General features: G+C 41.9%; 1 protein-coding gene across 21 annotated transcripts in view; it reads left to right on the top strand.

Annotated features, from left to right (window-relative positions):
* The window catches only part of DGKG (diacylglycerol kinase gamma), a 214,029-nt gene that overhangs the window by 25,059 nt on the left and 162,047 nt on the right, over positions 1-26,923 (top strand). For all 21 annotated transcript variants that reach the window (XR_012430965.1, XR_010585063.2, XR_012430967.1 and 18 more), the window contains exon 2: positions 16,405-16,719. Coding sequence is in view for 15 of the 21 variants with exons in the window: in XM_005546608.5 (XP_005546665.2) it covers positions 16,653-16,719 (67 nt within the window). In the remaining 6 variants the exon portion in view is untranslated. The remainder of the gene's footprint in view (positions 1-16,404; positions 16,720-26,923) is intronic.

Below are 26,923 nucleotides of genomic sequence, written 5' to 3'. Positions count from 1 at the left end.
AGACCTTTTAATATTGGTTCAGTTTTATCTATTATTGAACTAGTCAGGCTTTTCTAATTCTTGAGTCACTTTTGATCACTTATATTTTTGCAGAATTTTCCCATTTCATCTAGGTTCTTGAATGTGGCGCTATAAAGTTGAATATAGTAGTCTCTCATAATTTAATAAAATCTCTTATATTTATAGTTATGTCTTCTTCTTCATTCCAAATATTGTTACTTGTTCTTCTTCTTCCTCTCCCTCCTCCTCCTTCCCCCCCTCCTCTCTCTCTGTCTCATACTCTGCCAAAGGATTGCCTATTTTATTAGATTTTTCAACAATATTAACAACCAAAAGGACTTTTGTTTTTAACCAAAGCTGTCCAGTTTTTTCTTTGTTTTCTTTTGGGTGATAGTTCGTTAATTTCTGCCCCTTTCTTTATTACTACCCTCTTTGGCTTCACTTAGATTTCTTTTGGGTCCCTTTTTTAGCTTCTTGAGTTGGAGGCTTCATTCATTTTTGTTTTCATCTACCTTGTTTTCTAAGACATTTATTTAAGGATACAAAGTGTCCTTTAAGCATTGCTCTAACCAAATTGCAATCTACTACATTGATATTTAAAATGTTCATATTTTCATTTTTATAAACATGGAATTACTTAAGAATGCATGGATCTTTTTCTTAGTTTTCATATTGTTGCAGATGAAATTTCCTGGGATGCAGATTCTAAGATGGAGATTGCCATGCAGAAGTGTTATGAACTTTATTAGGGAGTATGCTTGGGATCACCATTTGTGGAAGGGAAGGGACAGAAATGGAACTTGGTGAAGGGAGGAGCTGGATTGGGATGGTCCTGCAGACTTTCTCCCCACTGGGGTGAGATGACCAGGCTTTTAGACCATACCACTGTGTATCATCCAGTCGCTGGATGTGGGCTGCCCAAGAAAGGGGCATGATCTTGGACAAGGCAGCTTTTTAGAGTTAAGGCAATTCCTGAAAATAATTGACAGGTGAGAGTTGTCTGCCAGCGCCACTCCCAAGCATCTGGAAGATCTGATTGGCACAGTTCAGCACCTGCTACAAATATGTATAGTATAATATTTTAGATGTACGTACTAAAAGGTATTTAACAATCCTATATTGTGTGGCATTTAAATTGTTTAGACTTTTTGCTATTATAAACTGTGCTGCAACAAATGTTCTGGGAGTTGAATTCTTGTGGAAATAATAGTAGTTGCGAAATTAATACTGTTATTACTGTCCATAGTCGCTTTCTTAAGATAAACTTGCAGAAGTAAAATTTCATGGAAATGTATGTTTTAAGGCTATTGGCATATAGTATCACCTCAGCTAATTTACTTCCACACCAGCAGCATTGGAGAATTTCTGTTTCCTTCCTTTCTTACCAACAAGGATATTAACTATTTTTAAATTGTTAACAATTTGGTAGGTGGCAAAAGTATCTTACTGTTGTTTCTATCCAATGGAGTATGGTTTAAATGAATATGAAAACAAAAGGCATTTCCCAGCCTAAAATGATGGCACCAGATACCATGTGGCAAGAGTAAAGGGTTTACATCTAACATTTCTGGAAGGAAAATGAAATTACTGTCTAAAAAGAGCTTAAATATTACTTACTTCACTCACCACAATTATCAAATTAGGAACTTGAAGCACAGACAGTAGAACTGACTGCTTAGGCCAAGACGGGTGGATCACAAGGTCGGGAGTTCGAGACCAACCTGGCCAATATGGTGAAACCCCGTCTCTACTAAAAATATAAAAAAATTAGCCAGGCACGGTAGCAGGCGCCTGTTGTCCCAGTCACTTGGGAGGCTGAGGCAGGAGAATCGCTTGAACCTGGGAGGCGGAGGTTGCAGTGAGCCGAGATCGCGCCACTACACTCCAGCCTGGGCAAGCTACTAAATACTAGGACTTGGATTAGACCCAAGGGTCATACGACACTTTTTATTTGCTTTAGAAAATTAATTTTCTCTTCCTTTCTGGTTTCCAAACCCCATCAAGCTGTGGTGTTTCTGTAACTGGGGTTTATGAGCACCTTGTGAAATGATTTCAATGTTGTACTTTATTCAAATGGCAATGTTTAAAATTATTACAGGCATATTTGCATTTTCTTGATGACTTTCTTATGCCAAGTACTGCCACACGCCAATGCCCATTAACTTTGTGTCATATAACATAATGGCGGGGAACAGCCTCCAGAGTCAGAGCGCCTGGATTGGAATCCTGGATTCATTCATTAATAGCTCTATGACCTAGGACAAGTTACTTTACCTCCATGTTTCAGTTTCCTCAGCTTTAAAATGAGCATAATATTTGTATCCACCTAATAGAGTTGTTATGAAGAGTCAACCAGCTAATTCATGCAAGTTGTTTAGGACCATCTGTCACATTGTAAAGGTTACCTAACATTAATGAAGTATTTATTTCAAACTGGGTTCTAGACACCTCTGGGGTAGAGGAGGCCATCCAGGGACATTGTCTGGGCCAGGCATGAGGTGTACGCACCTCTAGATGCTGTTGTCCACAGTGCTGAATCATTATTGCATGATTGCCCATTAGGACACTGTTGGTTGGTGGAGGAAGAGGCACCTGGCTACCCAGAGCCTTCCATAAACTCAACCCGAGGCTTCTGGAATGAACCGGTAAATCCACCCTCCATCAGTTTACAATCTAGAGATGGTACTAATAATCTCCGTATGTCTGAGAAGCGGTACGGATGCAGAGTGGAGTGGGGGGATATGGGCTTTGCATTCAGGCAGACATGGCTTTGAATGATGGCTCAGTTTTCTGCAAGGAACCTAGTCCCAGGTGTAATATTACCTTGAGAGATTATTTTGAGGATTGCATTAATATAGAACAGGTAGTAGACTCTCAGTAAACGGCTGCTGCTGTTTATGTTGCTATGGGAAACAAAAAGGGGAAGAGGAAAAGGAAAGGAGAATTAGCGAATGGGAGATCAGGCGCTGGCAGAAGAGAGAGGGGAGGGAGAACACGAGCGCTTCATGAAGTGGCGAATGATGACTGGATGGCTGACCTCAAGTTCCTCCTAGTCCACGGGAACTTACCAAGCTGAGCATGGTTTTACACACCGTTCCAAACTTGAATGTTTTCTCTTTAGTGTGGTTTTTTTGTGGTTATTGTTAAAACACACACACATACACACCACACCACTATCACCACAATACCTGGGCATTTTTACAGAGCTGTCTGTCTCTAGACCTGCCCAAGCCCCATACTCATGCCCAGGGCTCTGCAGTGTCTCTTCACTGACAGATCCATTTCTGGTGTGGGAATGAGTTGCTGGCCTTAATAGAGCTGTCATTTTCTTACCTTCTTGGAGTTTTGGTTTGTTTCTTGTCCATTTGCTTTATGGTAGAAAATCATATCTGTTCTGTGCCTTCTCTAGATGAGTATTTTGCACAGAATGTTATAGAAGGAGTATGAAAAACAGAACCAGATTGGAAAGAAAGGAAAATACTGCAGGGAATATAAGTCACAACATGACAATTTTAGGAGTGTGGCATGATGACAGTTTTCTGGCAGTCATGGGCCTCCAGCTTCCCTGTAATGTTTTCCTGCCTCAGGAAAGTGGAACTGACTTGACAGACCCAAAATCTGTCTGCTTAAGGTCCCCATTAAGAAGAAGAAATAGCTCCAGATACTCCAAGTTTCTCTTCTTAGTCCTGTTCCTTACATTCACGTAAAGCAGTGGTTACAAAACACAGGCATGTTGCTGGGCCACCCTGAATTTCTCTAGCGCTTGTGTGGGTTCCAATAATTTGCCTTCCTAACACATTCCCTAGGTGGTGCTGATGCTGCTGGGATGAGGACCACGCTTTCAAAACCACTGACAGAAAGTCTTACTAGTGATGCTCTCATAAACAGTCCATTTTTTGCTGCTTGTAACAGGATACCTGAAGCTGGGTAACTTACAGAGAAAAGGAACTTATTTCTTACAGTTATTGAGGGTGAGAAGTCCAAAGTTGAGGGACTGCATCTGGTGAGGCCCTTCTTACTGGTGGTGGCTCTCCATAGAGTCCCAAGGTGGTGCAGGGCATCATATGGTGAGGGGGCTGAAGGTGCTAGTTCAGATCTCACTTCCTCTTCTTATAAAGCCACCAGTTCCCCTCCCACGATAACCCATTAATCCATGAATGGATTAATCCATTCACAAAGGCAGCATCCTCAGGAGCCAATTACCTCTTAAAGGCCCCACCTCTCGATACTGCCACTCTGGGGATTAAATTTCAACATGAATTTTGGAGAGGACAAACATTCAAACCATAGCAAACGTTACACAAATAATCCTCATAATAACCTTGTGAAGCATGTGTTAATATTTTCATCATTCCGATTCAGAGATGAAGAAGAACCTGCTAATGTCACACAGTTGTATGGGATAGAGCCGAGATCTGAATTCTGGTCTCTAATTCTAAGGCCAGACTTGTGCTTGGTGCTCTGGGCAGAAGTCTCCCTGACACAAGGCATGAGTCTAGGGCAGCTGTTTCCCCAGGTAGTAATTTCATAAAGGAGACCTCCACTCACAATCCCTTCCCACATCAGCCCCTCAGCACTGGAGTTCAGAATCAGACTTTTCCATTGCTATTCACAACCCTGCTTCCTTCACATTTCCTCACATGTTAAAGGACCCAAGTGGCAAAGCTGAGTGAACTCTCCCAGGTTTCACAGAGGTGGCCCCAGGGCAAGAGTAAGGGTTTTTTCCGAAGTCCCATGTTTTGCCTACAAATTTCCTGCATATTTTGCATTCTATTCCATTCTGTGCTCGTGTTTAATATAATATAGCTTTTTCCCTCTCAAATAATATTGGCTTTTCAGGAGCAGGCCATGGTTTTTCTTCTGGCTTCCATTCCCCTTCCATGTTGAGGACCAGGGTGTGGCAGCTCCACAGTTGGTTTATTAATGGCGTCTGTACCTGCACAGACCCAATGCTTAGGTTCTCAGTACTCATTCAGCCAGAGATGTTACCATGGGCTTTAGAACAACACAGACTTAGATTCCTATACAGTCCTGTCATTTACTGGTAGGACAACTTGGGAGAATTACCCTGGGCCTGTTTCTACAGCTATAAAATGGGCATAAAACATACCTTCCTCACAGGGTTTGGTGCATATTACAAATGAAGTTTGCAAGGCACAAGACGTGTTGCAATCTATAAATGGAGGTTGCTGCTATTGCTTGTTATTACAATGATTTGTTGAGCAGGTGAACAAATGAATGAATGACCAGTCCTCAGACTGTGATGCCCCTGAGCTACACTCTTCTTAGACCAACACTGTCTGCCTGTGCCAAAGACAGACCCCCCAGAGTAGCAGTTCTCAACTTCTCCTCAGAGCCCTAAAGCTTTTCCTGGGCACCAGCCACTCCCAGGTCCCCCACCTGGGCACTTGGTTCAGCCTGACATTTTCATGACTATCCTGTGGCAGAGATTCTCAGATTCACTCTGAGGCCACTAATGGTGTACAAAGTACCTCTCAAATGAAATTCCTCTCTGAATTATTATGGATAGAATGCAATTCCAAGACTTTTATGTTTATGTTTGTTTAAGGACTATATGCTGGTAATCTGCTAAATGAGTTATTAGGTATTACTCATATTTGCCACTCATAAACTTAAATTAGATCATTGCTAAGTTCCCCAAGGGCTTTAATTCAGTTATCTGTGAAATCAGGCTGCTTCTAAATGCTCAGCAGCTACAGCCCCCACACTCAAGCAGATGGTTAGAATCCCGTGACCTGGGCAAGGCCCCGTTGTTATCATTGCATGTCAGTCTTGCTTCGAGTAGGTTGTGGTTTTCAGCTACTGCTATTCTTGCTTATTAATTAGAAATTATAGTTCACTTGACTTCATCATTATCATAGTAGTTTGTGGAGGATATTTGGTTAACCCTACAGCAGGCAGTGATACATATTTGCATCGAAGGTATTTTTAGCCTATAATTTTCCAATTACTAGATTTTAAGACATGAGTAAGTTGCAGTTCAAGCATGAATCATGCAGATTCTGTTGCTAAATAGACACATGCATAACCTGCCCCTAAAAGTGCTTGTGTAGTTGTCTTGGTTATCTATGATTACATAACTACCTCAAAATGTTGTTGCTCCACATTTATGTTATTAGTCTATGTGTTTCTGTGCATTGGGAATCCAGACCAGGCTGAGTGGGGGCGGGTTATCTCTGCTCCACATGTGATGTCTGCTAAGGCTGTTAAATCCCAAATGACTTCTTGTCCCACAACACAGCTAGGATGAGACTTAGATGACTGGGTGCTGGCTGGAGTGGCTTGGCTGGGGTCTTACACCTTGGGCTTCAGTTCTTGTCATCAGCTGAGTTGCTCAGTTCTCCTCTCTGTAATGTTAGATCTCCCTTCATCCATGTGGCCTCTCCACGTGGTCTCTATGTGATCTCTCCAGCAAAATGGCTGAACTTCTTACATGGCAGTTCAGTGCCCTTAGGAACACAGAAGTGGGAGCTGCCAGGTCTTCTCAAGGCTTATGCCTGATACTGACACAGCACCACTTGTAATACATTCTCTTGGTTAAGGCTAGTTACAGGTGCAGCCCACACTCAGTGGAAGAAACTAGAAAGGGCATAAATATCAGGAAGCATGGTTTGGGGGACCACCAATGTGACCGATGACCACAATAGTGACAGTTCATTGATAAATTCAAGCAACTTATGTAACTTACAAAATACTATCAGATTAAGCATAGTAAAGTCACTTGATTATAAGTCTATATCTGTTATAACTTTATAACCCTGATAGCCTATACTCGTGTAGGTCATTATTTTAATATTAAAATGTAAGTATTGATGTATATTTTATGGTAAATTAAGTGACTCATAAACGATATTATCAACAACTGTACTGCAACTTGTGTCTTTTGTTCCTCTTGAATTCTTTTTATCACCCAGTTCTTCCTCTATAGGGACATGTAAATAGATGTGGTAGGATCTTTGACTCCGTGAAAATGATCTTGGTCAAAAAAGGTTAAGAATCATTTTTCTAGTGTCAAAAAAATGAACTCTTAGAAATCTTGTAATCGCTAGGGCTACAAAGTGGACAGGACATTCTTTCTGCCCTAAAGGAGTTCAGAATCCTGTAGGGAAGAGAGGTGGTAAGTACATGCACTCAGCAAACGTCATAATGGAGAAAAGCCCAAAGTGCTATTGGAGAGCAGAGTGGATATGCCCAGCCACATCTGGGCAATTAAAGAGGGCATCTTTAGGTACAACTTAAACTAAACTCCAAAGGCTGCATAAGAATTACAGGGTTGAAGAAGGAACAGTAGGAGTAAAAGCCAGAGATGGGGCACTTGTCAAGTTGTGACTTTCCACAAGTCTGAGAAGAGAGGGGTTTTTGTCTTCGTAGCTTTTAGTCTTTCTTCCCTTATGAAAATGTACTCATTATGGCTTTGTAATAAACCTTCAAATGCACATAAATAGGCTTCTCCAATCTGATGTCATATTCATGAATTAATGTTTTTAGGAGAGCAAAGAGGAGATGAGGAGGTGTTTGTTCCTGGATAATTGGGTATGGCTGATTCATTCAAATGAATAGAGAGACCCAGGGTGCAATTCAATACTCATTGAATTTGCCTTCTTCCTCCTGACTTGTGATTTCCATGCTGACATCTGTACAGAACAAATAGAATTTGATCCAGTATATAAAATTGCAGAGCTAGAAAATGCATTAGAAACCATTATTCCCACCCCCTCATTTTATAGACAAGGAAACTGAGGCCAAAGGAGCTGAAGCAATTGCTCAGAGTGACATAGCTGTAGAGACATAAAATACTCTTCTCCTAGCCAAGTCAGACAATATCCAATCTGAGTTTTATTTAGAAAATCCTATTCAACTTTTTCTGTCAGAAAAGATGCTTGGGGGTAGTAATAAGAAGATTGTTCATACTACAAAGAGCCTCTGAGAGGGGAGTGATGGAGCGGGCTGCTGAGGGATGTGCCGAGCTTCGTGAGCTACAGAAAGCCCTCCTGAGTATCAGCTGTCACCTTCATCAAAGGGCAGAAGCCAGAGGCGGGCTGTCCCATGGAATACCACCTGGAAAGTCAGGCAGTGTTTTAGGCCCCTAACTTTTCTTGAAGGAAGTAAAGAATGGTGTAAGGCCAGGCGCAGTGGCTCACACCTGTAATCCCAGCACTGTGGGAGGCCGAGGCAGGCAGATCACCTGAGGTCAGGAGTTCGAGACCAGCCTGGCCAACATGGTGAAACCTCGTCTCTACAAAAAATACAAAAATTAGCTGGGCATGGTGGCAGGCTCCTGTAATCCCAGCTACTCGGGAGGCTGAGACAAGAGAATCGCTTGAACCCAGGAGGTGGAGGTTGCAGTGAGCTGAGATCGTGCCACGACACTCCAGTCTGGGTGGCAGAGCAAGACTCCATCTCAAGAAAAAAAAAAAGAAGAAGAATGGTGTAGCTCTTTCCACTGTGAAGTCAAGCACTGAGCTACAATGGAACAATCATGATAATGATAATATGAATATTTGTTGAGTGATAGCAATGTATACCACATTACCTCATCACCCCTCCTCAGCAGGAGCATCAGCTCCTTCAGGAAGCTTTTCCTGATTCCTTGTGCCTGCTTCAGACACATTAGAGGACTCCATAAATCTCTGGGCATATCTGCACCACTTCTCTTGCCAGCTTGTGTATTAATTATTAATAGCTGTTTGGGTGTCTGTCTCCCACAAGGAATCGTCAACTACCACAATAGAGGAATATATAGAATTCTGTGGAACACAGCTGGGAGAATAGGCAAATTTGCTCAAAGAATTTCAAAAAGCTGTAGAAAAGAAGTGACCTTTTAACCCGGATCCAAAGAGATGAGTAGAGATTTGTCATAGGAAGGGAGGAGTAAAGGGCATTTCAAGTAGAACAAATGCATGGTGTATTTGTCAGTCCATAAGGCTTATGGGGTCCTCCCACATCCAGGCACTTTGCTAGTGCTAACAGTAGACAGAAGATAGATTTGGCTGGAAGGTGGAGTGTGGGGGAGGAGGTAATGGGGGTGAGAATGGGGAGGTGAGTTATTACCACAGGTAAAGAACCCTGTGGAAATAGCTAAGGAGACAGTCCTTTTTTGCCTGGAGGCCAAGGGAGGCCTCTGAAGGATATTAAGGAGGTAAGTGTCAGAATCCAATTTAATTCTAAATGAGAAAGATCTCTACGAACAGGTATGGTGTGATTCATAGGGTGTATTGATTAGTGAAAAAACAATGTGCAGATAATGATCTATAATGTGCTACCTTTTGTATTAGAAAGAAAGGGAAGCCAGGCACAAACGTTCACATATAATCTCAGCACTTTAGGAGGCCGAGGCAGGTGGATCACTTGAGCCCAGGAATTCAAGACCAGCCTGGGCAACACAGTGAGACACTGTCTCTACAAAGAGTTAAAAAAAAAAAATTAGCAGATCATAGTGGCATACATCACAGCTACTCTACTGGGAGGGCCGGGAGGGGGCTGCTGAAGTGGGAGAATTGCTTGACCCAGGAGTTCAAGGCTGCTGTGAGCTGTGATTCCACTACTGCTCTCCACCATGAGACAGAGAGAAACCATGTCTCAAAAAAAAAAAAAAAAAAAAAGAAGAAGAAGAAGAAGAAGGAGGAGGAGGAGGAAAAGGGGAAATAAGATATTCATTATCTTCTCACATGTGCAAAAATAAACACAGGAAGTATAAACTAGATACTATAAGGTTGAGTGGGAATAAAATAGAAAAGAGGAGCTGGGAACAGAGTAAGAGGAATGAGGGATACTTCTTTCAGTACGTCTTTTTGTTTTTCTTTTTGTTTTTGTATTAAGAAAGGATCCCATTCTGCTGCTCAGGCTGGAGTGTAGTGGTGCAATTATAGTTCACCACAACCTTGATCCCTCAGGCTCAGGTGATCCTCCCACCTCAGCCTCCTGGGTATCTGGTACCACAGATGCGCACCACCATGCCTGGCGAATTTTTTGTTTGTTTGTTTGTTTTGTACAGATAGGGTTTTGCCATATTGCTCAAGCTGGTCTAGAACTCCTGGGCTCAAGCAATCTGCCTGGCTCAGCCTCCCAAAGTGCTGAGATTACAGGGGTGAGCCACCAACGCCTGGCTGAATATATCTTTCTATACAGTTTTGACTTTGGAACCATACTGAAAAAGAATCAGTGGATATGAAGAAAACACCCTAAAACGAAATACCAACATAAACTGATGGGAGTGAGAAAGAACTAACCTACATAACTTTTGAGAGTAGTATTTTGAGGCTATGCTGTTGCCTGAAAACAATAGTACTGTAAACAAATCTTGAAGTCTATTTTGTTTTTCACAGAGGTGTAGACTAGCAATTCTGGAACTACTTTCTGTGTAGTAAGCAAATAAGTATGTTGTAGATGATGGAAACAAAGCTTGTTAGAGAAGAAAGTTAAAAAATATGGAAGGAAGGGAAGGGTACAATTGACTTTGTAAGGTTGGACTGAAGGTGGAGGTGTAAGTATGAACTCAAGGTATTTAACAGAGAGAGAGAGAGAGATGAGGGGTTCATGTGTGTGTATATCTGTGTACATATTTTTTTTTTAGACAGTGTCTCACTCTGTCACCCACGCTGGAGTGCAGTGGCACGATCTCGGCTCACTGCAACATCCAACCCCCACCTCCCAGGTTTGAGCGATTCTCCTGCCTCAGCCTCCTGAGTAGCTGGGACTACAGGCATGCACCACCACACCCAGCTAATTTTTGTATTTTTAATAGAAACAGAGTTTCACCATGTAGGCCAGGCTGGTCTCAAACTCCTGGGCTCAAGTGATCCTTCTGCCTCAGCCTCCAAAAGTGCTGGGATCATAGGCGTGAGCCACCATGCCCAGTACACACATCTATTTTCTAGCTCTGTGCTTGATAGGGCCTAGAAGCAATGACACCTCAGCAGCAATGAGCATACCTGGAATCCAAGCCTTGGCTTCAAATGTCATTCTTCACTAAAGGAACTCCTTAGAGAAATGACTGATTTTAGCACTTGAGTTGAGGAAGTTCAAGATGAGGCTGAAACATTTTGTAGAGCTAGAAAATAAGGATGTGCTCAAAAAATGATTGAGATATATCTAAAGAACAAATCACCACCTTGACTGAGTTTCCACTGATCAAATCTGGAACAATTTGAGGTAGCAACAGATTTGTAATCCACAGAATAAAATAAGAATCCATGAAAATAAATATATATTATATATAAATGCAGTTTTTATACACATGTATATATTCTTTATATATTTATAATTTATCTTTATAGTATACATATAAATTGATATAAATAACAAGAAGGGAAAGCTCTTACTTACAATAGACTCCTAACTAACAAATACAGAGGGAATGATGGAATTAGAAAATCAATATCATTGTAATAATTAATCCAGGCAAGAATCATTAGTGGATGCTAAAACTAGTGGATAAGAGTTTGATGAGTAATTACAAAATTACAACAACCTGGAGCAGTATCAGATCAAGTTCCAAAACCTGTGGCACAACACTAGAAACTTTCTACTCGACTACTGTCAGCTGATTTTTTAAAATTTCAACTATTATTCAGCGGGTACAGGGGCAGGTTTTTTACCTGAGTACATTGCATGATGTTGATGTTTGGGGTATGAATGATCGGATCACCCAGGTAGTGAGCATAGTATCCAATTTTTCCGTTTTTCAACCTTTGCTCCTTTCCCCCTCGCCCCTCTAGTAATCCCCAGTGTCTGTTATTTCCATATTTATGTCCATATGTACCCAATGTTTAGTTCCCACTTATAAGTAAGAACATGTGGTGTTTGGTTTTCACGTATTTTCTATTTGGTATTTGGTATTTTCTATTCCTGTGTTAATTCGTGTAGGATAATGGCCTCAAGCTGCATCCATGTTGCTGCAAAGGACACGACTGCATTCTTTTTTTATGGCTGTGTAGTATTGTATAGTATATGTGTACTACATTTTCTTTATCCAATCCATCACTGATGAGCACCCAGGGTGATTGTGTGTCTTTGCTACTGTGAATAGTGCTGTGATGAACACATGAGTGCATGTGTCTTTTTTGTGGAACTACTTATTTTTGTTTGGATGTATACCCACTAATGGGATTGCTGCATTGCATGGGAGGTCTGTTTTAAGTTATCTGAGAAATCAACCTGCTTTCCACAGTGACTGAACTAATTTACATTCCCAGCAGCAATGTGTAGGCATTCCCTTTCTCCAAAGCCTCACCAGCATCTGTTATTGCTTGTCTTTTTAATAATAGTCATGGTTTTGATTTGCATTTCTCTGATGATTAGCAACGTTGAGCATTTGTTCATGTTTGTTGGCCACTTGTATTGTCTTCTTTTGATAAGAGTCTGTTTGTGCCCTTTGCCCACTTTTTAATGGGGTTATTTTGTTTGTTTTTTTTTATTCAGCTGATCGTTTAAGCCACCTTGCTACATGTTGTATTTGTAACTGGATGATAATAACAATGATTTATTGAGTGTTTGCTATGTGCGGGCATTGCGTCAGGTGGGGATCTTGTTTTTATGGTTTTTGCATTTATTAACCCACTTCATCCTAACAGCAACCCAGTAAGCCTTTTAATTAATATCTTCATGTTTTAGATGAAGAAACCAAAGTTCAAGAGATGAAAAATATGTCTAGGGTGAAATAGCTCGAAGAGGGCAGAGCCCAGATTCAAATTCTGTGCCTTCTGGTTTTAGTTCAGTGTTGTTCTGTCATGCAGTGTGCCTCTGCGTCCTCTTAGATCTCCCTCTGTGCTTCTGAAGGTGTGCAGAATGCCCAGGCAATGGAGGCATTCTTTTTTTTTTTTTTTTTTTTTTTTTTTTTTTTTTTTTGACAGACTTTCACTCTGTTGCCAGACTGGAGTGCAGTGGTGCAATCTTGGCTCACTGCAACCTCCGACTCCCTGGTTCAAGCGATTCTCCTCCCTCAGCCTTCCGAGTAGCTGGGATTACAGGCATGCGCCACCATGCCCGGCTAATTTTTGTATATTTAGTAGGGATGGGGTTTCACTATGTTGGCCAGGTTGACAGAAGCCAGGTCAAACATACCACATTAAGTGTGAATGGTTTAATCATTTCCTTTTTTCTTTTTCTTTTTTTTCTTTTATTTATTTATTTATTTTGAGATGGAGTCTCGCTCTGTCGCCCAGGCTGGAGTGCAGTAGCGTGATCTCGGTTCACTGCAAGCTCTGCCTCCCGGGTTCACGCCATTCTTCAGCCTCAGCCTCCCCCGCAGCTGGGACTACAGGTGCCTGCCACCACGCCTGGATTTTTTTTTTTTTTTTTTTTTTTTTGTATTTTTAGTAGAGACGGGGTTTCACCGTGTTAGCCAGGATGGTCTCAATCTCCTGACCTTGTGATCTGCCCATCTCGGCCTCCCAAAGTGCTGGGATTACAGGCATGAGCCACCATGCCCGACCACACCCAGCTAATTTTTGTATTTTTATTAGAGACAGGGTTTCACCATGTTGACCAGGATGGTCTCGATCTCCTGACCTCATGATCCGCCCACCTCAGCCTCCCAAAGTGCTGGGATTACAGGCATGAGCCACCGCCGTGCCCAGTAGGAGGCATTCTTAAACAGAAGCACTGGTGGCTCCTTCTTTCTTCTCGCCATGTTTACTAAACACCTAGCCTCATTTTTTTTCTCATCTGCAAAACAGAGAGAGCAGTATTGAATTTACATGTTATTAAGAGGACTAAATTAGATAATGTATATAAAGCATATAGCACAGTGTAAAGTACATGTCCATTCATTGATAGCAGCAGCAGCAGCGGTGACAGTGGTGGCAATGCTAGATTCCCTGGCATGATGGCAAAGATTTCTAAAGGATACTCCTCACGCTCATACTAAATTGATCATCAGGAGCCAGATCATAAAGAGCTTTGTGTTTCATGAAAAGAAGATTACATCTTATTCTACAAGCAGTAGAAACTACTGAAGAATTTTATTACTGAGAGAGATGTGATCTGGTTGGCAATTTAGAGAGCAGAGCAAGGGGAGAACAAAGTGCAAGGCAGGAAGAGCAGCAGGTGGCTGCTGTCAAAGGCCAGGCAAGGGATAAGGAAGGTCTGAGTTAATGCCAGAGATGGTGTGATGGACAAAAAGGAGCACACAGTGGACAGTCAAACTCTGGGGCTAGTGCCTGGGTTTAGCAGGAGAGAAAAGGGGAGGAGCTTAGCTGAGCCTCCTGCCTCTGACCTGGGCACTGGTTTCTCTTGGGCATAACCCGAGCGGCTGGGGACACTGGAAGGTGCAGATCAGGGATGGTTTGGGACACAGAAGGGAGTCACAGTAGATGGTTGGATATTCAGATCTGGATTAAGGCATCTGAATATCTGAATATTCAGATTCAGACCAAGGAGAGAGCTCAGGGCTGCCGCAGCATGCGGGGGGTCATTAAAGCTTGGAGGTGGATGAGATCCATCAGGGAAGGGATGTAGAGTGAGAAGAGGGCTGAGGACCGGACTTTGGAAGCACCAATTTTTTCTTTAACTTTTATTTTAGGTTCAGGGGTATGTGTGCAGGTTTGTTATATAGGTAAATCGCATGTCACGGGGGTTTGGTGAACAGATTATTTTGTCACTCAGGTAATAAGCATAGTATCCAGTAGGTAGTTTTTCAGTTCTCTCCCTCCTCCCATCCTCCACCTTCAAGTAGGCCCCAGGACCTATTGTTCCTTTCTTTGTATCCCTGTGTTCTCAATGTTCAGCTCCCACTTATAAGTGAGGATGTGCTGTATCTGGATTTCTGTTCCTGCATTTGTTCACTTAGGATAATGTCCTCCAGCTCCATCCATGCTGCTGCAAGGAACAGGATCTCATTCTTTTTTACGGCTGTGTAGTATTCCATGGTGTGTATGTACCACATTTCCTTTATCCAGTCTTCCATTGATAGACCTTTAGGCTGATTCTATGTCTTTGCTGTGGAAACATTTCAATATTTAAAGATGGCAAAAGAAGAGGCTGAAGGAGACTGAGAAGAAACACCTAGAAAGATAAGAGAGTTTCAAGGTGGAAGTTTTGTGCCATAGCAAAGACTGCAGAGAGAGAAACGAGGTGAGGAAGGACTGAAAGGTGCCTGTTGGATTTGGCAACTAGGTCACTGATGACCTAGACAGCAGCAAGCGCCAAGGAGCAGAGTCGAGCTGGCTGGATTAAGGAGAGAGTTGGACTTTCAAGGAGAGAAACTAGAACTTAATGTCCCCAGGAATGTGGGTATCTCATTTCCTTGCCATGCATTCTGGTTAATGGAAGGTCTTCTTTATAAAGCTAGAATCTCTCTCTCTCTCTGGCATCTTCCCTCAGCTCTAGTTCACTCTCCAGGTCCAAAACAACCAGTCTACACACTTCCCCAGAGAATGGTCCATATATGCCTCCCAACTTGGTCATCTCATCCAGCACTGCTCATATGTTCCAGGCACCCCAGACTTGCCTTGCAGTTGGCCACAGGATGGATCCTGTTTTATTAAAACTGGGCTTGTTCTTTGGCAGCATTGGAGCCTGTGTTTCAATTGGTCTTTATTTCTCACCTTTTTAGGTTGGTGGCTTCCCAACCATGTTTGTAACCTCAACTGAGAATAAGAAAGACACTTCACAATATGATCAGTATAACCATGGGTGTATAGCTGAAGGAAAAGCCTATGACATAATACGTCCCCTTACTATGGTAGATGCACTGTAGTATTTTCAACTCCATCTCATTCTATCCTATTCCGTGTCATGTGTTTGCATGTTTGTTGTGATTCATTACATCAATTTCACAACCACAAAACTGATTTAATGACCCACAGTACAAGAGGCTCAAAGGAAATGATACTCAGTGTTTTTTTTTGAATCCATCCCCATTTCCCTGCCTCATTGAGGCCAGCAGCCCATCCCTCTAACTCTCTTTTTTATGACTCTAAGAGGACAGAGAATTGCTTCAGTCACTAGATGTTAGCCAGTCTTGGGGGTATTCCAAAATGGCTCACCAGAGCTATCATGGTGGAATTTGGAAATCAGTGGAGGAGAGAATGGCTGCATAGGCTCCTGTTCCTGTAATTACTCATGAGTCACCCAAGAGCCTAAGGCATTTTTATGCCCTGAGGATGCCCTTAGGCAGCCCTAATACCACCTCTCATGTGACACATTGAACATTTCCCAGAGCTGAGTAGTATGGCCCACCTATTCATACAGGCCACAGCTTGCCCCTCAACACTCACCCCCAGCCAGGCAACTGTCGTTATCCCCTCTTCAGACCTCTCTGAGGGGAGAACCATCCTTGAGAACCATTGAACCATTGTTCCCTGTAGATCTTTCAGCGAAGAAAATTCGGGCCTTTTTTTTTTAACACTCTCATTTACAATGTCTCTTTTTGCTTCTACCTAGGAAGAGCCAGGATTTCTGAATTTACCTTGAATACAGAAAGGAGGATGTTGCCTAAGGAATAGCAGAGATCTTGTCTCATCTTCTGAGAGGTGCCTGCTGCTGCTGTGTACACTTGAGTGCTCCCAGAAGTCTCCTGAAAGACTTACATCGCAAATCTGCAATGAGCCAAGCCCTTGGCTGGGCCTCCACTTCAGCCTAGCGAACAAAACTCCATCCCTGCCCTTTAGCCACTCACGCCAAGTTTAAAAATGGGTGAAGAACGATGGGTCTCCCTCACTCCGGAAGAATTTGACCAACTGCAGAAATATTCAGAATGTGAGTAAATGCATGGACAGACCTGGGCCAGGATTTCTTCTTGGCTGGAGACATCATTTCTGGAAAGCCCAGTATATTATCATTGCAAAGCCACAAAGAACGATGTCGGGCCTAATGGCTTATATTTCCTTATAAACACAGAATTAGTGTATTTAACATAAAAACACAATTATCTTTAGGCTCAGTAAATACTACGTGCTCACCATAGAAATTTGGAATATACATAGAAAAAAATAGAGTAGGTTAAAAATCCCTGACAACACTACAAACATCTTAGAGCACTTCCCTGCTGTGCATTTTGCCTTACACCGTTGAGCTCACACTGTATACACCCTTCGTTAAGCCTGCATTTCTCACCTAATGTATCGTATGTATTTTCTCACATCATTAAGGCCTCTTTAGAGCATAGTTTTGAAGGGCTGCATGCTGCATGGCTACGTTACTCAATTGTTTACTGTAATATATTCCTGCATTTGGAACCAAGGCCTTCTTGCAGTAAGTTGCTGAATGCTGATGTGTGTTTCTTTCTTGACTTTGTTCTGGGAAGGGAAGGCCTTCCCAGGAAGGAAGAAAAACAAGAAGCACAAAGGGGATGCCTACCCTTGAGGAATCAGAATCTTTTTAGGGAATCAGAAATGTGCTCGTGACACAGAGAACAGCTTTAAGGCTGCAGGCAAACAGCTCTGGTAGAGCTGGCTAAACTAAGCATAGAAACGAGAAGGGAATCAAAAACCAAGGGAAACTGGTATGGGGGTTGTATTATACTTTGCTACTTGGTTCAATCCACAATCAAGGAGTTAGCGGCGCTGGCTCCTTCTGAGAGTTGTGGAGAAGGGATCCATCCCAGGGCTGTGTTTTTGGCTTGTGGATGGCCATATTCTCCCTGCATGCCCTCACATGACATTCTCCCTGTGTGCATATCTCTGTGTCCAAAGATCCCCCTATCCTAGGCACACAACCTTATTGGCCTGGACCCCCCTATTCAGTCAGTCATGACTTCATCTTAACTAATTATATCTGCAACCACCCAAATAAGGTTACATCCTGAGTTATTGAGGGATAGAACTTTAACACATAAATATGAGGTTTGGGGCACAGTTGAACCGATAACAGAGGGTTTAGCTGGATAAACTCCATGGAGGAAAGAGGTTTAAAATGTGAGCAGTAGATGGAAGGGGAATGATGGAAGCAAAAGGAATGTTTAGGAATGTTGATTTTGAGATGGCGATAACACACCCACTATGCATTCCTGTAGTGTGCAGGGATGGTTAAGGAGAGCTTCTGGGCTGGATGGTGAGAAGGCGCAGAGAATGAGGAGGACATAAGGAGGCATGGGGATAGCAGAAGGCCTTAGGCCTTGTGTGTCAAAGTGTGGGCAAAATTTAGAGCCAGGAATCTGGAGACTGTATGCAGGGTTGCTTGGATCAGGCAGTTTCCAGGCCAGGGAATTGGGCAGGATCCTTTGGAGGAAACCTAGTCTGAGCCAAAGAGCTAGGCTAAGATGGTGAGGGTGGCCATGAACAAATGCTAATTCGTGGGAAACTGTGGTGGAAATACCATCAACACATATAGAACAAAAGAAAGTCATCAAAGATACCTTGCAGACTGAATCTGTAGAAAATGACATCAGGATGCAGGGCTGATGGGGAATGTTTGGGAATGTTGATTTTGAGATGGTGATAACACATCCACTATGCCTTTCTATGTGCCAGGCTCCAGGGATCCAGCAATAAATGAGACACAGTTCCTGCCCTCAAAGAGATCACTGCCTCACAGAGGAAGACAAACAGGACTCAAGCAAGGGTGTTGCAGTATAGCCGGTGGTCAGAAGTGGGCAGCGTGGGAGGAGAAGGCCCAGAAGTGGGCAGCATGGAAGGAGAAGGCCCAGCTCAGCCTAGTGGGAGGCTTCCTGATGCATGCATTGTTTCCAGACTCCAGGAACTGTATGGGGAGGGAGGGAGAAGGGTGTTCTGGGCAGAGGACGTGGCTTGGGCAAGGGCAGGGCAGGGAGGAGGACATCATAGGAGCTTCCAAGAACTGCAAGCAGCTCCCAGGCTGGGATCCCAGAGCTTGTGTTGGTGGTGGTATCAGTAGTGTTGGGGGAAGAACTAGAAAGGAAAGTAGGACCCCATCCTGGGGAATCCTGCTTTCTAAGCAATATGTCCTGCAGGCCGCAGGAGGGTATGTAATGGGATTTGAGTGGAAATGAGGCGTCAGTCCATAGCTCTGACTTGGGAATTACATGTGGAGATGGCAAGGAGAGAAAGAAAATGAATGAAGGCACTCATACAGCAGGAATGTCAGGAAAGAAAAGAAGAGGTTAGAGAACGAGGCTTACAGTATGTCTCTATCAGGGGTCAGCAGAAGACACAGAGAGAAGAACCAGAAAGACAAGTAGGTGGAAAAGGGTGCAGCATGGAGGGCGTGAAGGTGAGAAGGGGCTCCAGATGCAGCAAAGCCACTGAGCAGGCAGAGGGATGAAAAGGAACCAGAGTATTCAGTAGGAGAGGGTTCTTTTGGGGTTGGGCCTTTTCTTTAAACATTTACCTGTGTCCTTCTCTGACACTTGCTCGTGTTGTCCATGTCGAGAGACTGGATGAGGCACTCTGCTACTGTTGTTCAAACAGGAGAGGAAAAAAAGATACAATTCTTACAAAATGATTAATCCTCAGAGAAAACCCTGAAAAAGTCATTCCCACCAATTTTAGACACATTCTGGTGTTCAGTCGGATTGCATTGCCATAGCAACCACTCTTCCATAACCACATAAACAGGAGCTCTACAATAACAAAATAATGAAGTGTACAGCCTGAGAATTGAGAACTTTCTCCAGTGGGGTTACCAGGTAGGAGAGGCTCTTGGTATTTTCCACTTGTATAGTTGTATAGTTGGCGCCTTCTCTGGTGACCTTCTATAGGGTGGGAGTGGGGCATCTTAAAACTGCTCTTGGAAGTATGTACATTTACTTTGTATGTATACATACATACATATACACACAGACACATAGACACACACACATATAGATGACTGTAAGTTTGCTGTCAGTCTACGATGTAAAGTACTTACCAAAAGAACTAATGTGATATTCAGAAATTTATATTATAAAACAATGAAATTTAAAGCCAACCATGATTCTATTTTCCAGTGATAACCAGCACTGGCATGTTTATGTATAAATGTAAGTATAAACATAAATATTAAAATATACATGCACATATACATATATACACATATACAACATACATATGTAAAACAAACTTGAGAATATGCATGCTGTACTATTTTGTATGCTGTTTTCTTCTCCTTAACAATATGTTTCAGTTACCTATTGCAACATCAAAACAACTTCAAAACTTGTGTGCTGAAACAACCACCATTTTGGTTTCCCATGATTCTGTGGGTCAGGAACCTGGGCAGACATGGTGGGCATGACTCATCTCTGCTCCACTGTGTTTGGACCTTCAGGCGGGAGATCTCAAACAAGTGAGGACTTAGACCATCCAATATGGCTCGTTCACTCACATGGTGGGACCTCAGTGTTCCTTCATGGAACCTCTTTCTCCAGCACTTTCTTGTCTCTCAGGGCCTCTCCTTATGGCCTTTCTTTTCAGCAGGATAATCTGGAAATCTAACATGGCAACTCAGGGCTCCAAGAGCACAAAAGAAGCTGCTGTCAGATCTTTTTAGCACCTGGGATCAGAGATCCTAGAATGGAACTCCCTTCACATTCCATTGGTCAGTGCAGTCACAGGCCTGGCTCACATTCAGTGAAGTAGAGGAATAGACTCCACATCTCAGGGAGGAGGGACTCACATAGGGACAGAAAGAATTCATGGCAGCCATCTTTGGAAACTGGCTAGCACACAAGATCAATCATGAGTCATTCCCACATCATTCTGTACTCTTCAGAAGCATAGCTTTTAGCGGTTGCAGAGATTGTTTTTACTACATTTGTACTATTTCATCTAACCAAACCAGTCATTGCAATCTTAGGCTGTATTCATAGACTCATAGTGCCTAGTAAGGCAAACTGATATCCACATTCTAGCCTACCCTGATAGACCATCAGACCTCTCTAGAGGACTGAATTTATTTATGGTCGCTATGGTTTACAATGGACATGGACAACCTGGAACTTGTTTGAGAGTTGGTGAGAGACTTCACAGCCACATTATGGAGAAATGAAGATACTGTGCATATTTGTTGGAGAAGGGAAGGGAAAGGTGAAGAAGAGCTCGTTGTATTAAAATAGCTCAGTTCTGTTGTGGGAAGAGGTGTGAAGTTAATTTTGAATGGCTTCAAGAGGTAGCCCTAGGACTAATGGGAGGAAGTTATAGGAAGTCTTTAAAGTGTGGAATACATTAATTCCTAGTGGTCAAACCTGCCCAAACTGGAATCGAATTGACTTAAAAATGACTGGGTTTCCTTTCCCTGGAACTGTCCGGACAGAGAGTTAGTTGAGACACTATAGGGGAGATAAGAGCTTTAGTCATCTGGTTGATTAAACGACCTTCATTAGCTCTTCCAATACTTGGTTTCTATATTTAAATAGATTTCTACCACAGAGGATGTGTGCATGTGGGGATACCCCTTACTGACCCTCTTCCTAACAAGAATTGCTGGTGGCCAGTAGGGGGTGGGCATTTTTTTTTTTCCAATTTTTTGTTAATTCCTTAAAAGTTCCATGATGCATCAAGGACAGAAACTATTCATTTATTCAGAAAGATAAAAAAGGGAAAACAACTGATGAAGCATCCATTAAATTTTTAATTCTCTAAGAAACTAAACCAAACATTTCCTACATCAGCCAGCAGTTACTTGGACTGTGTAGAACTTTTTTTTTTTTTTTTTTTTTTTGAGACAGAGTCTCACTCTGTCACCAAGCCTAGAGTGCAGTGGCGTGATCTCGGCTCACCGCAACCTCTGCCTCCCAGGTTCAAGCGTTTCTCCTGCCTCAGACTCCCAAGTAACTGGGATTATAGGCACCCAACACCACGCCAATCTAATTTTTGTATTTTTAGTAGAGACGAGGTTTCACCATGTTGGCCAGACTGGTCTCGAACTCCTGACCTCAGGTGATCCACCCGCCTCGACCTCCCAAAGTGCTGGGACTTCAGGCATGAGCCACCGCACTCGGCCAGAATTTTTAAAGTTGGGAAAAATCTTAACCATCATCAATGCCAAGCATTGCACATTTTAAAAATGAGACTACCAAGTCCAGAATGGCTCAGTGACTTGCCCAAGGTCATACAGAAGATCGATGGTAAAATAAAAATTAGAACTAAAAATCTCTCAATTCTAGTACAAACTCGTTTGCTTCAATTCAGCAACAACAAATTAAATGAAAAGTACCCACTGGAGCTCAATCTTCAAACATACATTAATGTGTGTATGTGTATGTGTGTGTGTGCGTGTGTGTGTGCATGCAGATATGTATGTGTCAAATAAATTACATTAAAGCAAAATGTTAAGATGTCATTAAAGAGAATCAATCCATAAATTATGCTATTCGGAAATATATTTCATTCGAATCAGATTATGGCAAAGTTTCTGACTTTAAGATGTGGGTACAATTCAAAATACAAAACTGTTAGAGTCAGAGAACATATTTAGGGCTGATTTGTAGAACAATAGAAGGCTCTAAGTAAATGTTCTGTCACAAAAACCTCGCTATTTATGCTGGCCAGTAGAGTGAGGCTTGATCAAATGCTCATGAAGTCCTGGACCCATGAAGAGTCATATCTCATTGCTTCTATCTTGGAAGGATATAGCTGTAACTATTTCTCACCAATATGTGTTTCCGCATGACAGATCTTTTTTTCCTTTAACGATGAGGAGGACTCTGCCCACCAGGAGTCACAGAATCTATGGACAGGGAGGAATTTCTATGGAACAATAGCTCTCAATGCTTAATGTACACATGAATCTCCCGGAGAGCTGTTGAAATGCAGATTGTGAATCGGTAGGTCTGGGGTACTGCTGAGATTCTGCTTTTCTAGCAAGCTTCCAGGTGATGCTGATGCTGCTGGTCCAGGGACCACACTTTCAGTTGCAAGATGGCCCAAGTTGTCTGATCCACTCCTCCACCTTCACTTGAAATATGACCGATGAGGCCAAATTATTTGGAGAAAAGGTGATAAAATGTTCTAGCAATACAAATTTTACTTACACAAATAAGCCATACCAGTCATTCAGATCATTTAAGATGACAAAAAAAATATCTCAAAAAGCATTTTCTTGTTACTGACCCCAATTCCCTCTGCCTCCATATAAAGTCTTTTCTTATTATGTCATATGTAACATCTGTGGCAGAGCCATCACTTCCACAGGTCAGTGGTCCTCAGCCTTGGCTCACGTTCAAATCACATGGAAGGCTTTGAATACTTCCAGTGTTCTGCCCACACCTTCCAGATCATTTAATCACAGTTTGTAGACATGGGGCCTGGGCATCAGTATTTTTTAAAGCCCCCCAAGTGATTTCAATAAGCAGCCAAGGTTGAGAACCACTAGTCTACCTTTTCTTTCTATGCCCCTGGGAATATAAGACACGTGGGACAAGTGTGACCAGCTCAATCCCTTTGCTAGCCTTCATTTATTCAATAGATCTTTCCTGAATATCTATTTTTTTGCCAGGCAATGGGTTGCATGTTGGGGATGAACAGTGAACAAGAAACAAAGTTTAGGTGGGAGAACATGTGTGTAGCAAGTATATTCGTGCTTATGAAGCTGGGCTTCTCCCCTGTGCTTCCCACGTGCTGCTCTGAGGCCTGACTCCAGCTGGCTGAAGAGGTGGGCCTTTTGATCCAGTGCTCCTGGCCCTGGCCCTTCTGTTTTGACATTTTTCAGGACCCTTACAAAACTCTGCTCTTGTTGTTGTGCATCTCACTGTATAACTTCCTAGAGTAATTAGAAAATGTATTCATACATTCCAGCCTTCACTGGAAGAAGGAAAATCTAGATTTTATTTTTTTGCTCATGTGCCAACTTTCCCTTCCACTCGTCTCAGGGACTCCCCCTGCCCACCACTTATGGTCTTTCTACTCCATGGAATATGTTCCTTTGTCCTCGGCATCGTGGGTCTTTTCTGGGTTGCGACGGGCAAGCCTCAGCAGTCAGCTCCAGATCCACAGGCACATTGCTTAGAGCATATCAAGTGAGGTCCATGAACCTGCAAAATTGGTGTCACTTAGGATCTTATTCAGAATGTAGAATCTCAGGCTGTGGTCCAGTCCTACAGAATCTGCATTTTCACCGGATCCCAATGTGACTCATATGCACATTACAGTTTGAGAAGCTCATGGAGAACTTTGAGGAATGGAGAGTTATCATGTACCTTAGAATTCCACTCTCATATATGGATTTTCAGATTCACTTTTGAAAATGTTGATTTATAGTTCTTTCAAAGTTTAACAGTTTAACGATCTAATGCTCAAATACTCTGTGTTCTTAACTAGACAACAGACTATAAACTTTGGGGTCTAGTCCTGGCAGCACAACTAATATTCTACTGTAAACACTGAAGTCTCTGATTTGTCTGCTTGTTCAGATGGAACGCATCCCTGTCCCACACCAACAAGGCAACAAAGGTGTCTGTGTGTGGGGCCAAATTTTTCCCTTTAAAAGGCTTTGAATTTGCTCGAATACTAGGAACAGTGCTTGGTTTAGGTCCCAGAGTTCTTGGCACATAAAGTATACAAGACAATTTTGGACTGAAAACTTCTTAGGGCACTGGTAACCTTGATCAAAGAGAAAAACTTTCTGAACACCCGATTTAGGATAGAACTCAATGTGGATAGTCCTGACAGTCTAGGTTAACGCAAAACATACCTCTACCTTGCCAAGCAGCTGAACAAGTTGACCTGTTGGGTAGAGTTCTTTGGTGTTGTCCACTTAAACAATAGATAATGTCTGCCAAGCACAGCAATATTAAATTTAGCAGTTATAAGCTTTTTATTCCCTTGGCAATAAGTATTCAAGTTCAGGGGCTTTTTAAGACAGTCCTCATTTACAACAATAAAATCATGTCCTAGAATGGCAGTCCTCAACCTTGACTGTACATCTGAATTCCAGGAAGCTTTTAAATTTTACTGTGTCCTGGGTTCCTCAAGAGATGCTGACTTAATTCACCTGGGGTAAGACTTGGGTTACAGTGTGTATAGAGCTCTCCAGGTGATTTCAACATGCAGGCAGGCTTGAGAGCCACTTTCATAGAGGAAGAGTCCTGGCTTCTAACTTGCCAGTGTTCAAGTATCCAGTGAATCTCATAACCATGGCCCATTATTTAGAAATATTTAAAGAGTGTGACTTACGAGCTGAGTCTCCTTGAAAGAATCACTTAAATTCCATAAGCCTCAATTTCTTCTCTACAATAAGGATAATTATTACATTAGAGGGTAGTTGTGGGGATTTAAATAAAATATGTAAGGTGACTAGGACAGCAGCTAGCATATCACAAGCACTCCACAAAATGGTAATTGTTACAAAGAGCTGTAGAAATGGCCCTATTTTGTACAGTCAGAAATGGAACGTGGTGTCCTCTGAATCTAGTGCTGGCATTATGGTAAAGGCTTTGACAAAGGAATTTTCTGTGAGGTTATGCTATTGGACCCACAGATGACACCTAAAATAAGACCAAGGAATGCTATTTCCTCATTATTCTTTTCTGTCTTAAGATGAAACAGAATAAAGCAGCTGTCACTGAAGTAGATTAGTCATGCATAATACCTACTTACTCCTCATGGAAAAAGAAACCCAACACAGAAATCTATTAAGAAGAAAACTGTTATAAATTATATGAGGACATCCAAGGAGAAAGTAATGTGTCCCAAATTTGAGAATTAGGTTGATTCCCTTTTTTAAAGGGTATTGATGCTATAAGCCTATGAAAGCCCACAAAGCAAATTGAAGTAAATATGTGACGAGTAATCCACCTCATGGAAAGCTAGTTAGAAATCTCTTGGCTTGTTGTTGTGCTTTTTTTATTTATTTAATTTCAAGCTATTAATCAGATATCTTAAAATAAATGTCTTCTCTATTTTTTCTTTTTAAAACCTCTGTTTATTTTATGTGAACATATGATGAATTTATGCGTGTGTATATATATCACATATTTAAATATAAAACAGGATTTTGAAAATAGAGCAGCAGCACTTTAGAATCAAAGGAATTCTGCTACAATGAACGGTGTAATATCCAAAATGAGATGAGAACATCAAAATATCATACATTCAATTGAAATTACTCCATTGGTTCTCAATCAAAATGCTAACTCTACACTCTTCTTCCAGAAGTCACACCAACGGTACCCATGTTCTCAAATTTTTATTTTTTTTAATTTAGACATTTTAGCTGAGTTTAAAACCTCCCATTAAAATAAATTCTAATGTGTAGGATTTGTTTTCCTAAATAATTAAGCTGCTTGTGGAATAACTTGAATATATGTGTAATGGTAACTGAGCTCTGGTCTCATTCTAACTTCTCTTTTATCCTGTTTCCAGAGTGGTCTTTAGAAAACAGAGAGCTGGTTTATGATTTCACCACGCAAAAAAATCTTTAACCATTTCAAATCAATGTTCTTAACTCTACATTCAAGACCCCCCACAAATCCAGCCACAAACGACTCTCTGGTTCTAACTTGTCCTAAACTTTCTGTGGTGCCCATCTCTGCACTATTGCTCCCTTGGGCTCTTCCGAGAATACCCTTTCCACTTCATATCTGCCTTTATAAACCTTATCCAATTCTTTATGCGTCAGCTCAAGTGCTACCTCCTTTATAGGGCAGCCTCAGTTCCCACCCCATCCCACTTTCATCTTAATTTTCCTTCTTCCCCACTTGGTGCTTCATAGAACTTCATATCATTGTGTCACCCTTAATTATACCTTTCTTTATGTTAGCAAATGTTAGGAAGCTATAGTGAATAATGCTCAAGGGAAAAGACCATATACTTTGAGCCAGACTAGACCTGAGTTACAACTCTGGCTCTTGAGCAAGTTGAATTAATTTTTCTGAATTTCAGCTTCTTCATCTGTAAACTGAAGAAAATACTTCCATGGATTAGTAGAGGAGAGTTTATGAGACTATGCAGGTGAAGGTCTCCAGTGAGGGACAGCTATTAGTACCACAGTTATTTAGATCATCTTTCCCACTAGTCCATTAACAGTATCTTGCCGCATCTTACCCTCCATAGTGTTTGCTGAATTGAAT

This window comes from Macaca fascicularis, chromosome 2, assembly GCF_037993035.2.
Source record: "Macaca fascicularis isolate 582-1 chromosome 2, T2T-MFA8v1.1".
In the NCBI taxonomy this organism is placed as follows: domain Eukaryota; kingdom Metazoa; phylum Chordata; class Mammalia; order Primates; family Cercopithecidae; genus Macaca; species Macaca fascicularis.
Note: the sequence above shows the minus strand (reverse complement) of the source record. Positions and strands in the feature narration are given on the sequence as shown.